This window comes from Nematolebias whitei, chromosome 18 (genome assembly GCF_014905685.2).
Source record: "Nematolebias whitei isolate Nwh7 chromosome 18, NemWhi1, whole genome shotgun sequence".
Lineage (NCBI taxonomy): Eukaryota > Metazoa > Chordata > Actinopteri > Cyprinodontiformes > Rivulidae > Nematolebias > Nematolebias whitei.
The window spans coordinates 16,569,806-16,585,690 of record NC_056515.1 but is presented as its reverse complement, the minus strand read 5'-3'; the positions used below and the strand labels follow the sequence as shown (position 1 = coordinate 16,585,690).

Below are 15,885 nucleotides of genomic sequence, written 5' to 3'. Positions count from 1 at the left end.
TTATTTATCCAGGAGTGCCGAGTTAAAATCTTGAGCACCCTCAAAAAGAGGTTAAAATCGCAATTGGATTTTAGTGTTTTTTTTGCGCTGTGTGGAATATTTTATTATTTTAATAAAGATCCGAGCTCATTTCTGATGTAGGCAGGTGAGTGTGGGAAGGAGTTTGAGGGGCGTCAACAGGATTTTGTTTGGCAACAACACATCGCTTTGTGGACGTCTTTTTGGATTTTGTTAGTGGCTGGTTTGGCATAAACCAGTATGTGAATGGCTCAGAATGGATACGCAGGACAATATGGATTACGATGGATGGACAACAGTAAAAGGGAGAGGTAGAGGAGGTGGTAGAGGTAAGATGAATGAAGGAAGAGCGTTTGACAATCAGAAAAATAAATGAGAATTAGATGGAAGTAGCTCTGAAGAAGAGAGAGTTGTCAGACGTAAGGTAGATGGGGGAATATAAAATAATATTGAAGTTAAGGAATGAGGAAGAACAGAGCACCATAAGTCCATTCTGTCAAAAAAAATAAAAAAATCAGATTGGAGAGGTAGAAATGGTGAAAGTGTTGACAGATGGAAATTTAATGGTGATTTGCAAAATTGAAGAACAGAAAAGAAAGACACTACATGTTGAAAGCATTTGCAAAAAAACGGTGGTGGAAAGAAAAGTTACAGGTGAAAACAAAATAATTCGAGGTGTGATTAATGGCATTCCATTAAATGAGGATCTGGATAAAATAAAACTAAACATTGTTGGTGCTCAGGTGAAAAACATAAAAAGATTAACAAAAAATGTAAATGGAGAACGAGTTGGAAGTATGTCAGTACTGATTGAGTTTTCTGAGAATATTCTGCTGCAAAGAATCAAAGTGGGTTTCCTGAGTTTCCCAGTGAGGCCTTTCATCCCAGCACCACTCCGTTGTTTCAGATGTCAGAGGTATGGACATATAGCTGCTGTGTGTAAAGGAAAGCAAAGGTGTTCACAGTGTGGAGGAGACCATAGAATTGAAGAGTGTAAGGATGATGTACAGGAAAAGTGCTGTAACTGTGGTGGGCAACACAGGGTCACATATATGGGGGTTGTGAGGTAAAGAAGAAGGCAAAGGACATCCAGCAGATAAAAATGACTAGAAACATAAGTTCTGCTGAGGCAGTCAGGAGTGTTCAAGGACAAAGGACAAAAGATACAGGTGGAAGGGAAAGAACAAAATCAACAGCAAAATGACAGAGATTCAGAGGAAAACATTACTGTAGCTGTGGAAAAACTAATATTATTTATAGCACATGTTATTAATTGCACAGATTAAGCCAAACATAAAACAGAAAAGATTAAAATAATAGTAAGAGGAGCTGAAAAGTTTCTGGGGTTTAAAGAAGGATCTTGGGAAGACATAAATAAAAGGTTGTAATCAGATGGGAAACCAGGAACCCCAGCTGATAAAAACATATGATAATAATCCAGTGGAATGCAAGAAGCCTAACTGCAAATGAACAGGAATTTAAAGGATACATAGACGGACTCAAAGAAAAAACAGACATTATATGCATACAGGAAACATGGTTAAAACCGAACCTAGATTTTATTATAAAAGGGTATGATGGTATAAGAAGGAACAGAGAAGAGGGAAGTGGAGGAGGGTGTGGGGTTTGTATAAAACAGGGAATACATTATTAGATAGTAGGGAAAGGAATAGAGTTGGAATATATTGTAGTTTAAATATGGGGGTTAGAAGGAAAATGTAGAATAATTAATTTTTATAATCCATGTAAACTACTGACAAATGAAATGATGGAATATATGGAAGGGAAAGTTATATGGTGTGGAGATTTTAATGCAAATAGTACATTATGGGATAAAAGTAACAATAAAAATGGACTAGTTATTGAAGAGTTAATAGAAATGAAAAACCGTGTATGTCTTAATGATGGGAGGGGAACAAGGATTAATGTGAGAACAGGAGCGGAATCAGTAATAGATTTAACATTTGTGTCAAACTCAGTGGCTGGAATTAGTTGGTGGGCCATTAATAAAAATACAACAATTGGTAGTGATCACTATCCCATTAAAATAACAACTGGAATAAAACTGAATAATAATAGTATAAAAGAAAATAAGAACTGGAACTTTAATAAAGCAGATTGGAATAAACTTAAATATTTGAGTAATAAAAGGACAGAGAAAATTGACATGACAATGTAAATTGTTGTGTTTGTAAAATGATTTTGGATATTTCAGAACAATCAATCAAAAAAGGAGGGAGACAGAGAGATAAGAAAATAGTACCATGGTGGACAAAATATTGTAGTGAAGCAATAAAATCAAGAAATAAAGCCTTTAAAGCACTTAAAATTAATTCAATATACCAGAATCTTATTGAATATAAACAAGCCATGGTTAGGAAGATAATTAAGGAAGCAAAGAGAAAATATTGGAGGAACTTTTGTGATACTATTGGGAGAGAAACAAAAATTGAAAAAAAAATTGGAAAGTAATTAAAATAATGAATGGTATTAATAAGGAATATGGATATACAGTATTAACGTTAGATAACACAGCAATAGTTAAAGATGAAGAAAAAAATTAAATTTTAGCTGAAACATTTAGTAAAATTCACAGTACATGTAATATTAGTGAAGAGGGAAGAAAAGGTAGAAATGCAACAAAATTAAAATATAAAGACTTACTACAGAATATTGATGAAACCAATAATCTACTTAATGAACCTTTTACAAAAGCAGAATTAAATCGTGCTCTCAGGAAAACCAAGAAAACAGCACCCGGGAAAGATCAAGTATAGTATACAATGATAGAACATCTGAGTGAAACAGCCAAAGATATTATTTTACAGATGTATAATAAAGTCTGGGAGGAGGGGAAACTACCATTAAGTTGGAAGGAATCAGTTATTGTTCCAGTAGCTAAACCAGGTAAGGACAGAACAAAACCAGGAAATTACAGACCCATTGCATTAACTTCAAATATATGTAAAATAATTTTAAAAAAATGATTAATGACCGATTAACATATTATTTAAATATGAAAGGATATATTTCTAAATATCAAAGCGGGTTTAGAAAAGGCTGTAATACATATGATTCAATAATATGTTTGGAATATGAAATTAGGAGAGCACAGGTAAATAAAGAAATGGTTATGGCAGTATTTTATGACATAGAAAAAGCCTATGACATGTTGTGGGTAGAAGGATTATTAATTAAAATACATACATTGGTTATTAATGGTAAAATGTTTAATTGGATTAAGGACTTCTTATCAAATAGAAATTTACAAGTTAGAATAGGTCAACATATTTCCAAAAACTATTCAGTTGAAAATGGAACACCGCAGGGCAGCATTATAAGCCCACTACTGTTTTCTATCATGATAGATGATGTTTTTGCAGAAATTGAAAAGGGAATGGGCTGTTCGCTTTTTGCGGATGATGGAGCCATTTGGAAGAGGGGACGTAATGTAGACTTTACTGCTAAAAACATTCAGGATGCTATTGTTAAAATAGAGAAATGGGCATTTCAATGGGGGTTTAAATTCTCTGTGGAAAAAAAAACAAAGGTGATGATGTTTACACAGAAAAAACAGATAAAGGATGTTAAAATTAAATTATATAATCAAGAATTAGAACGAGTAAAATGTACAAAGTTCTTAGGAATATGGTTTGATGAGAAAATAACATGGAATATTCATATATATAAAAATATTGATAAATGTAAAAAAAGTTCTAAATATTATGAGACATTTAGCAGGAAGTGATTGGGGGGCAGAAAGAGGAGCTTTAAAAAATAGATTATGGAAGTAATGTTTATTGGTCAGCAGCAAAGACACATCTGGAAAAACTGGACAGTATTCAACATCAAGCGCTAAGGATTTGTACTGGAGCGTTCAAAACCACCTGTACAGCAGCAATTAAAGTTGAGATGGGAGAAATGCCATTAGAATTAAGGAGAATACAATTAGCAATAAGCTACTGGATTAATTTACAAGGAAATAAGTCAAATCATCCGACAATAGAAACTTTAAAACCATGTTGGGAAAAAGAGAAAAAGGAGACAAGGAGTTTTGGATGGGTAATTAATAGAAAGGCAGAAGAATTACAAATCACCAACTTAAGAATTAGTCCAGTGGTGCCTTTGCCAACAGTACCACCATGGATCCTACCAGATGCAATAGTAGATTTAACTCTTTTAGACAAGAAGAAGGATAAAGGATATATTTTAAATTCAAACACAGTACAGATATATATATATATATATATATATAAACAACTACTATAATCATATTCAGATTTTTACAGATGCATCAAGAAATCCAACTGGAGAAATAGGAATAGCCTTTGTTATACCAGAATTTCAGATAAGACAAGGAAAACGAGTTACAGATGGGTTATCAGTATACACAGGAGAAATATTAGCATTATTATTAGCAATACAATGGATAGAAGAAATGAGACCTTTAAAATAATAATTTGCTCAGATTCTAGTTCAGCATTAACCAGTTTAAAATACAACCACTCAGACAGTAGACCAGACATTTTAATAGAAATACAGCAAACATTATTCAGGATACAAATGATGTTAACAGTTATATTTATTTGGGTTCCAGCTCACATTGGGATTAAGAGTAACGAAATAGCAGATAGGGAAGCAAAAAAAGGCAACAACAGGACAAGTTATCCTGATGCATGCTCAATAATCCAGGTAGAAAAATCTAAAAGAGTTAAATATGGTCCTCTGGACATTCACCACTCTGAGCAGCAGGACCACGCTTTCCACAGAACAATTGTGTCAACTCTTGAAACTGTGCCTGCAGTCAACCTACTTCACATATGGGGAGCAATATTATAGGCAGAAACATGGGTGTGCTATGGGGTCTCCAGTTTCTCCTATTGTTGCCAACCTGTCAATGGAGGAGGTAGAAAAGAGAGCCTTGACGTCCTTTTCAGGGACACCACCAAGTCATTAGTTCAGGTATGTTGACGACACCTTGGTTAAAATTAAATCTCAGGAAGTCCAACATTTTACTGACCACATCAACTCTGTGGATAAATACATCAAGTTCACACGAGAAGATGTAAAAAATGGCAGGTTGGCTTTCTTGGACTGTGAGGTCTCAGTCTCTGATAGAGGACATTTGCAAACTGAGGTGTACTGCAAACCCACCCACACAGACCAGTATTTGCAGTTTGACTCCCATCACCCTTTGGAGCACAAGTTAAGAGTCATCAGGACTCTGTATCACAGAGCAGACAGCGTCCCCACTAGCTCAGGAGCCAGGCAGAAGGAGAAATCCTACACAAAACAGGCTCTAGAGCAATGTGGATATCCTAACTGGGCCTTCCTGAAAGCAGAGAAGAAACCCAAACAGGACTCCAGTCAGCCATCAAGTGAAAAGGAGGAACCCAGACCCAGACCAGTGGTCATTCCATATGTTGAGGGAGTATCAGAGAAACTGAGACGTTTAAAAAAAAAAAAAAAGTAGGCACTGGCTTTTAAACCCCAAAATACATTAAAGACTGGTTCATCCCAAAGATCCAGTCCCCCGGCACAAACAGAGTAATGTTGTGTATGCTGTTCAGTGTCAGGAGGGCTGTGATCAGTCTTACATCGGGGAAACTAAACAGCCACTGGCCAAAAGGATGGACCAGCACAGAAGATCAACATCATCAGGCCAGGATTCTGCGGTCTACACTCATCTCCAGGCCAGCGGTCACTCTTTCATGGATGAAGATGTTCACATCCTGGACAGAGAGGAACGATGGTTTGAGAGAGGAGTAAAGGAGGCCATCTTTGTGAAAAGAAACCGTCCATCATGTGAAAAAATTAATAAACTAACATGTATTGTTTAAATATTATTTAATCCATGCTCATTCTGCAGACTTTCAAAGTTGGTGTGTGTATGTGAACTCTGGTAAACTCTTGTAAATGTGAACTTTTGTCCTGCTCCTGCAAACGTCCTTGTATTCCACCACCTGCAGAAGAGGCAAAGATACAGAACTTTACGCTTTTCGTATCAAAATGTTTTTCTTTTTCAGAATGTTCTAGCTCATGAAAAAAGACTGTTACAAATCTAATTAAAAAATACCAGATCCACAATGTTTTTCAGAATGTTCTAGTCACATGGACAGAAGACTTGTTACAGAACACGGCTTCAACAAGAAGAATAACATCATCTCGTACTGATAACAAGAACTTGTGTATAGTGTCAACCTGAGGAACTTATCCTCCCCATTATGATAGAATTTTATTGTGACGCACGAAACATGTATAAATAATATGTACTGTCTCTTTAAGAACCCAGTGTGCTGTGTTCTGACCACGCAGGCAGCAACTCCTTTCTGCAGAAAGAATAAACCTCGCGCTCCGTTTTGAGCTAAAAGAGAAATGTCTCTGGTTTTCTTTTAAGAGTTTTTATTTAAGTTTAGAACAATTATTTATTTTCCACAAAAGTTTGGAGGCACCGCTGGGATACGCCTGAGAGTTCGTCCGGCCTACGGAGAATCGGACGAGGCTGATCACCGGACCTCCGACCCTCCAACTAGGACGTTTTGGGAGCGGGAGGACGTCTGGTTCTCCGGGGGGAGGATCGACTCCAGCCGTATTCGAAAACAGGAAACCAGAGACACATCTACGATAAGGTAAATAAATAAAAAAAAAAAAAAAAAAAAAAAAGCGCTAAGCTAGCAAGCGGGTGGACAGACACGACTCCGTCAAAAAGATCGCTCTCTCATAAAATAAGTAAGCTTTCATTAGGAAAAGCCGAGGTAAGTTCTCATTAGGAGGACCGAGTGTAAGTTCTGAAAATTAGAGTAGGAACCGAGGGTAAGTTTTCTTTAGGAAAACCGAGGTAAGTTTTCTTTAGGAAAACCGAGGTAAGTTTTCTCTAGGAAAACCGAGTGTAGGCTCGTCTTTATAAAGACGGCTGAGGAAATAAAATAGTTTCGTCTTAAAGATAAAAATGGGAGCCGCGTGTGTGTGGTAAAGCACTCGTGTGGGGGAAGGGAGCGTTTCTTTGTTCCACACACGAGGTGAAGGCTTATGCGTGTTTTGTTTTGTCTTCGTTTCTGCGTCAGAGGTGTCTTGTGTGATCGGTGCTTCCGTGTCCTGACCGGGAGGGGGCGCTGCTGTGAGGCAAGGACGGGTCTGGCCGCTGGGTTGTTCCGTACCAGACTTGTGTTTGTTTTATTAAGGCTGCGGCCAGGAGGGAATGACAATAACATATTTGAATGCCTGGGTGTGTGAATGTTGTTATCAGGTGTGAAACTCATGAATGTGGTACAGGTGAAGCCTGTGGACAATCTATAGGATCATATCAGAGGCAAATTGCATGATTTATAGGGAGTATCAAAATGAACAGGAGGTAATTAGTTTTAGATCAGAGGGCCACTAGCACAAACAAGCGGAAATGAGCTTTATGTACCAGAATTAAGGGGGGTAGAGCTTGATTTTTAATGATTTAGGCTGTACAAGTTGGATTAATTTAAAATATAGCTGATTGGCGTGTCACAGCTAAATGGTATCTGATATGGGAACAGGGATAGCTGAAGATCTTTCAAATATTTGCTGATAGCCGTCGGAGGCCAGACAGAAACGGCGATGGGAGCAGACACAAGGTTAAACGAAACAATTTTCTGTATGATAGGAAGGAGGCAGTGAACTCTGAAACAGAGAATGGTTTGAATCTCAAGGAAAGAGGGGACATCACGTGTACGAGCTGTATTTAACCAGGAGATGGAGTCAGAGTGAGTCTGCTGGAGAAGGTTGAATCATCTTGGAGTCAGCTTGGACAGTAGAGGGTTGAGATGTCAAAGCGAACGAGTGGAAGATAAATATTGTAGAGGTGGTCTTGGTGGTCCTGAACAAATTAGATTGACTTTCTTCTTGGAATTGACAATAAACTCAGGTTTTAAACTCAACTGCGAAACAACAGATTAAAATGAGTAAGGGACAAAATCCTTGACACTTGTAAAATATAGAATTTTATTCTGGTCAAACAATACCTTGCCGGACTCAAATTGGAAAAGTTAAATACGTTAGGAAACTAAACTCAAATTGAAAAAAAAAATAGATTAAATTATACAGCCATAACTAAACTCAAATTGTAAATACTTGGGTTAAATAAATCAATCTTAAGTGTATTCGAATTGAAAAACTTCAGTTTAAGAAATCAGTCCACATGAGTTGATCACGGATTGGAAATGTTTAGCATTTGGGAGCTGTTTCCTTCTGAGAGCTGCAGGGACTAGGTTATTTAGGGGACGACGACAATTCTAGTGGGTAAACGCCGTGATTTTAACTTTATTATTTGAGACTTCACACAGGTCCTGGGAGTGCAAAAGGACAACAGAGAGGTGTACATGGTGAGTTTAAGAAGTTGTACTTTGTGAACAAAGGGCATGTACACGTTTTTGTGCAGTGATAATGGACTCTGTGATGTCTTGAAGGGTATACATAGTCTTAATTGATTGGTATTAAAAGTATCTTGTTTGTGATACAGTGGGAAAGCATAGTTATGACAAGAGATGATTACAATAAGTGATTACATATTGACATGCTGCCTAAATTTACAAGGTCTGGACGTTAATGTGGCCCTGGGAGTGGACTTCACTGTCAGGTGATGTGTCAACACACATACTCTACAAGATGGAGGACATTGTTTGGAGGGGAATATTTTATGCAGTAGGCGTAAAGAATTGGCTTGTGCAGTGTTTAATTAAAGCTTTCACTCTTGTGTAATTGAGCGGTTAAAACATCTATTGTACGATCCAGAACACCAGAATGACTCCGTTGGGGTAAACGCTGTGGTCCCAGAATAAAACTTGCTAACTAACAATTAATGTGGATAACAGCTGAATGTTGAATCTGGTTTTAATAATTTGATTATTTCTTTTCTTCTCTGCAGCTAGAGATGACAGAACTTTGGAGTGGGAAGATGAGTCTACTTAGGCCCACAAAACATGGAAGGTAGCATTTAACTGCATACAGCATCCATCTGAGTTTTGATCAGGACTCTCGAGTGCCGGGGGCCGGATCGGATACAGATGTGTTCAGGTGGGCGCTGACGTTGGGGTCTGTGAAACTGACCAATGGGACGCAATGGGACGGTTCAAATAAGTTGTCAGTCGAGCACATCTGACAAAGCAACAAAGAACTTTTCAGCCAAGTAACGTGACTTTTCAAAGATCTAACAGTCCAAGAGCAAACTGAACTAACTGTCCAGAGGGGGTGATGGAGTTTGTACACAGCAAGAACATCCAGTCACGACTTGCGGTATGCTGAGATATGAACTGCTGCACAAAACTGAGCTGGTCTTCAATCAGACGGGAGACGCATCTGGGGACTGAAAGGCTGAACGACGAACTGGTGGTCACTCTGCCCAAGGTCACTAACATCAACTGCAGCCGGACGGAGGTGTCGACCCCACATTTTGTTCTGTGATGGTCTTCTAGGCGCTTTGGGGTCAGGATCAAAAACTGCAGCTGGCTTTGATAATAATCACTCACATAGACTCATTTTAAAACAGGTGCCACAACAGGACACAGACGTACAGAGGTGGGAGTGCTAGACGAATCGACCTGCTCCGACTGCTCTGAGATGGAAATTGTTTTATTACCTCAAATGCTCCACACCCCTGAACGAAAATATTGATTTTAACTTTCCGTTTATACAGGTCAGGAAGTCTCATTCAGGAGAAACCTGAGACCTGATTTGGATGCAGTTCACTAAGGTTTTCTAAAATAACACTGGATGATTGTCTTTGCCTTGAAGGGGCTAATTTTGGTGGGTCTGGTTTGATACAAGAGAAGAAATTTATTCAATGATTAACTTTTGCTAATTTATAGGGGAGCTTGGGTTGTAGTTGGGTAATTGTTTGCAAAACCTGGGTTGAATAACAGTAGTGGGAAGTTTAAAACTACACCATATTTTTAGTTCTGTAACTAATACTCAATCTGAGTGTTAGTGGATTGCAGACGGTAATGCTTCAGATTTGAAACAATGCCGTTTCAAAAAGGGGGGAGGTGTGTAGGCAGCTCTGAGCAGGAAGCAGTTCATAGATCATTACAAATTATACAAAATTAACTTCTTCTGAGGCGATTAAAAGATCATATCATGTAGGGTAATCAAATTGACAGTGGGAAATGAATAAATCAGAAACCTACATAACACGTTGCACTTGTATATATGTATATCAGGTTAACAGAAGTATTTTTTTCTCTTTGTTGTAATGTGTACAGATTCCAGAAAGGGGGACGCCCCTAGCCTGAGGTGGATTTGAGCAAATGTTAAAGGGAAATGGGGTGGTTTGATAATTTTAAACACAACTGACTTGACTGGACTGGACTGGACTTATAGTTCAATTGTTCTTCCTTGCTATTCTTCCCTTCTCTAGCACAGACAGGTACCTGGATGGAGGATGGAAGATGAAATATTTTTTCTCTCACAATGTTGTATGTCAGTTGGTTAAGCCTTTAAGTTATATTGTATTTTGATTGATGCTGTTGGCGCAAGCGATTTAATTCCACAGGAAGAGGGGCCGGCGTGGATGATTATTATTGTTATTGTTGTATTGTGTATGTTTAATTTTAATTGTAGGTAGACCGGTTGACGACGAAGGCTTGTAAGGGTGACAGATGGGATGAGAGCACACAGGTATACCTGGAGAAGTCCAGTATGTAACACAATTCAGCTTCAAGTGAACAGATGCATGTAAGAATAGCATTTTATTTTAGTTTTACTAATTCTGTTTTAGGATAACATTACAGTTTAATAATACACCTATCAGTAGCAATAGTAACCATCAGGGTGTCCAATAATTCAGAAATAGGTTTCATTCACTACAGAAGTAACCACAGTCAGTTTTTCCAGGCCCAGGTCATGGATCCCACAGATAGAATAATCAAAAGGCCATGCAGGGTGTTTAACAATTCGCGAGCTTTCGTGTCCAGCTTTTCTCATCAGGAGGGAGGAACTCTGACCGAGGAGACAAACTCACATCAGACTGAGTCCTGCTGAAAAAAGGGACAGGACAAGACCCCACCAGGTGGTGGACAGAACATCATATGTCATCGGTCCCCAGAAGGAGAGTGGCACCTGTACGACCCCACCAGGGCATCCCTGCAGAGGAGAGGAATCGATCGCTGGTCCACATGGAGGATGATCTGAAGACAGCTCCCCACTACACCTGGAGGAGGTGACAGGACCTTCGTGGGAGCTCATTCTTTGCCCCTTTGTTCTGGTTGGAAAAGGCAGTAGCAAACATCGGAGAAGAAGTCTCCGCTCTGCCTGAAGTCGGTCGGGTGGATCGGGTAAGGACGGAAGATTACCAGCCCTGACCGTGAAGAACAGAAGACGCGTCAAACTGATTTTAGTTTTGTCCCAATACACACACGTCATTTAGAATGTTTAATCAAACTGATACAGTTCTGAGGACTTTACATGAAGATAACTCCGCGGGCCGAATCCCGCTGAGCACCAAAGGACCCTTGTGGACGAACAAGGGCTCCCACCTCAAGCTCAAGAACCGAAGAGTCACTCAGCACCAACGGGTAGCTGAGGCAGCGGTCTGTTAGGCCACGACCAAACCTAACAGAACCAGGACAGCACACTCACTGGCGTCAAAACCAGGTGAGGCAGCGTCCCCATTGCCCCTCTTCAACCGGACGGAAACCAGGATATCGAGAACTAGCCCAGAGGAAAAGAAGCACCAGAGCTTAAGAGCTGGGTGCCACCGCGGGTGCAACAAGTATCGGAGTCTGAAAGGCTTGATACCCACGAGGAATCTACGCCACTCACGTTCACCACCCACTGATAGAGCTCAGGCTCACAGTGAGGGCGGCGGGGTACCTAGACCCTCCAACTGATCAGGCAGGCAGAACAGATAGACGTTTGATACCCAACAGACAAACAACCATCATGAACTCCATGCGGTACCAGTGGAAACTTTTTGCATTCTTTGCATACATTTCCGTTTTAGTTGTTGGTTTTATTTTCCTCTTACAACACTTTTGTTTTAAGATAAAATGAAAATTCGTTTTACAGTTAGAGAACATCAATCCATTCTTGAGATTGACACATCCTGCACCGATGACATCTTTGTAATTGACTTTGACAGAGGCGGACACTCCCTGATGACTGAAACTTCACCCATTCCATCTAGACTAGAATTCCTAGATTTAGTAGTCTTAGTCGTCCAAAGTTGTGTTCTTAGGCTTAGACCAGAAGACCATGAGTACACTGGACAACATTTCCAGAACTAAAAGACATTTTTTAATCTTTCATATTTTGGTTTTATGCTTTAAATAAAAATTTTATGTTTTCTTCTTTTTATATTTTATGTTAATACTTTTTGACTAAAACAGTATGCCCTCCTTTATGTTCTTTGTATATTTTCATGTTTTGAATTAAATTGAAGTTTCTTACCTGTACGCATAAGCTTTTAAACAGGGTCTGTAACCCAAAAAAAAAAAAAAACAGCTCTTGCAACTTCCATTTGAAGTTTATGATGGTCCTGTGCCAAACCACAAGTGATGCACTGAACTTGATGTTTATCCCTTTCAAAGTCTATACTTATATATATATATTTTATTCACCTTGTTTTCTTATTTTGTTGTTCCTTTGGAACAAAAGGGGGGAAAATTGTGAAAAAATTAATAAACTAACATGTATTGTTTAAATATTATTTAATCCATGCTCATTCTGCAGACTTTCAAAGTTGGTGTGTGTATGTGAACTCTGGTAAACTCTTGTAAATGTGAACTTTTGTCCTGCTCCTGCAAACGTCCTTGTATTCCACCACCTGCAGAAGAGGCAAAGATACAGAACTTTACGCTTTTCGTATCAAAATGTTTTTCTTTTTCAGAATGTTCTAGCTCATGAAAAAAGACTGTTACAAATCTAATTAAAAAATACCAGATCCACAATGTTTTTCAGAATGTTCTAGTCACATGGACAGAAGACTTGTTACAGAACACGGCTTCAACAAGAAGAATAACATCATCTCGTACTGATAACAAGAACTTGTGTATAGTGTCAACCTGAGGAACTTATCCTCCCCATTATGATAGAATTTTATTGTGACGCACGAAACATGTATAAATAATATGTACTGTCTCTTTAAGAACCCAGTGTGCTGTGTTCTGACCACGCAGGCAGCAACTCCTTTCTGCAGAAAGAATAAACCTCGCGCTCCGTTTTGAGCTAAAAGAGAAATGTCTCTGGTTTTCTTTTAAGAGTTTTTATTTAAGTTTAGAACAATTATTTATTTTCCACAATCATTAAACAGGGGTGGAGGCCTCCGGGTTCAACTGTCCCCCTCTTACAATGCTGTGATTGCTAGTATCACTCAGCCCTCTGTGAATAGTAAACAGCCATCAGTGTGCTAATGATCCATTGTTAGGCTGATGGTCCTTCTTGAGCATGTGATCAGCTGGTTTTGGTTGTCAGAAGCAAACTGGTTGATCCACTCTGAGAAGGTGCTATTTAAGAGACTGAGCTGAATACAGCACCTCAGACTGAGGAAGTCTCTCGGATGAGAGACGAAACGTTTCTACATTTTTTAGTTGATTTGCTTTGTTTTGTTTTTTTGAATGTCCAGAGGACCAGATTGAACTCTTTTAGAACAGGACAAGTTAATTTTACAGTGAGTACAAGCAAATCAGAAGCAAAAAGTATAATTAAACAAAAACTGAGGGAAAGGTGACAGAAAGAATGGGATGAAGATAACAAAGGAAGGTGGTATTACAGGATTCAAAAAAGAATAGGAAAAATGAGAGTAGGAAGAAAAAATAGAAGAGAGGAGAAACATTTAGGTTAATATTTGGACATAATGGACTTAACAGTTCACTGTACAGAATACAGCAACATAATACAGGAAACTGTCAATATTGTGGAGAAAATTAGACAATAGAACATATTATTTTAGTCTGTAGAAGATATGTGAGAGAAAGGAGATTAATGTTGGAAGAATTTAGGGAAAATAAAGAAAAGTTTAATTTAATAAATATACTACAGGGAAATTCAGATGGTAAAAGTACTCAGATTTCAATTAGATTTTTCTGGAAAACAAAGGTGATTAATAGAATATAGCAGAGAATAAAAGAGACATTTTGAGCCACACTCCATACCGGTAGGTGGCGGTAATGCAACCTCAATGTTTTTTGCCAACCGCCAATAAAACCTCAAGAACAACAACAACATTTCTGACGTACAGCGTAAGACGTCACTTCCGGGGACGTGTCATGGCGGCGGCCTTCTACAGATTCAGCGGAGCTTCTCAACTCAGCGACAGGTATTAATAACTCTTAAGAACCACGGGTTTGGTTCTGTTCGGTGTGCGCCGCGGGTTCACGGCAGAGCAGGATGGGCACGGAGGCGAACAGTGGCCCGGTTCGGGTTCTGAGCTGAGAAATGTTCCAGGAAGTGGCTGTTTTTCCCGCTGACAGTAAATAGAAGGTCAGAAATGAAACTATTAGAAACATGAGATAAAATGAACATAAACACTCGCGTTTAGTCTAAAATAAAATTCAGTTAAATGTGACTATTTTTAACTTCTCAGGTTCTGGTTCCGAAATATAAACCGGATCATTTTGATTCATAGATATGAAATATTCCCGGAGCAGAAATTAGCGTCCTGATCCATAGAACCTGTCCACCGGGTCCTGATCCATAGAACCTGTCCACCGGGTCCTGGTCCATAGAACCTGTCTACCGGGTCCTGGTCCATAGAACCTGTCCACCGGGTCCTGGTCCATAGAACCTGTCTACCGGGTCCGATTCCACTGAACCTGTCTACAGGGTCTTGGTCCTCTGAATCTGTCCATCAGGTCCTTGTCCCCTAAACCTGTCCTTCAAGTCCTGGTCCAATTAACGTCCACTGGGTCCTGGTACACTGAACCTGTCCATCAGGTCCTGGTTCACTGAATCTGTCCACTTGGTCCTGGTCCAATGAACTGTCCATCAGGTCCTGGACCAGTCCACCTGGTCCTGGTACACTGAACTTGCAGACCTTCATCATCGTTAGATTAAAAACCTGCTTACAGGATTACTTGAAACTGGTTTGACTGAGCTGCTTCTGTCCAGCTGGACTTGGTGTCCAGAACCAGATTAGTCTTGGATTGTCTGACACTAAGCCCAGCTGTCCTCTTTAATTCTCGTTTAAGTAATTCTGCTTTTTGTCAGATTCTGGATCTGCTGAACATGTTTTGTTGTAAATGCACACATCTGTATCTGACATCTCTCATGTCAGACACAAGGCTCACCTGTGCAGGTGATTAGGATAAACAGTGGCTCCGCCCCCTTCCTGAACATTGACAACCTTTTTGTATTTCAGGGTTTTGTTGCTGAGCTGCAGCCAATGTCGCAGCCTGAGCACCAGTGAGTTCCTTCACGTCCTCTGCTTGTTTTTCTTGTTGTTATTATTGTCTTGTTTTATTGCAGTTGTGTTGTTGCTGTTTCTGTTGTTGCTAAATGGAAACTGATCGCCTCAGTCATTTCAGGAACTATAGATTTTATACTGCTTAAAAAGATACTTTCCGTAAATGTTTGGGGCGGTTGAAGATTAATCCGTCACTTTGTGAAGCCTCGGACAAGGAAAAATAAAATAATACCTCCCTCTGTTCTTTGCCACAGTGTAACTGCTCCCCACTTGAATACCTTGCAGCAAAACATTTAGGTTTACACAATCCTCTGTTCAATTCCAGTCCAGAAAAAACATTCATCTCCAAAACTACATTCACTTTTCAAATCCCTCAGAGTGACATTGTAGTACCGCTTGTTGTTGTTGCTCTTGTGTTTATTTTTCTGCAACGGTTGTTGTTCTTGTAGCTGCTGATGTTGTTGTTTCTATAGCTGCTGTTAATGTTGTTGCTGTTTCTATAG

At 39.2% G+C, this 15,885-nt stretch overlaps 1 protein-coding gene across 1 annotated transcript in view; it reads left to right on the top strand.

The window, feature by feature from the left end:
• The first annotated feature begins 14,235 nt into the window (after positions 1–14,235).
• Positions 14,236–15,885, top strand: part of pisd (phosphatidylserine decarboxylase) — a 26,625-nt gene continuing 24,975 nt past the window's right edge. The window contains exons 1-2 of the mRNA XM_037692448.1: positions 14,236–14,296; positions 15,338–15,381. Of these exons, the coding sequence (XP_037548376.1) occupies positions 14,247–14,296; positions 15,338–15,381 (94 nt within the window). The 5' untranslated portion in view covers positions 14,236–14,246. The remainder of the gene's footprint in view (positions 14,297–15,337; positions 15,382–15,885) is intronic.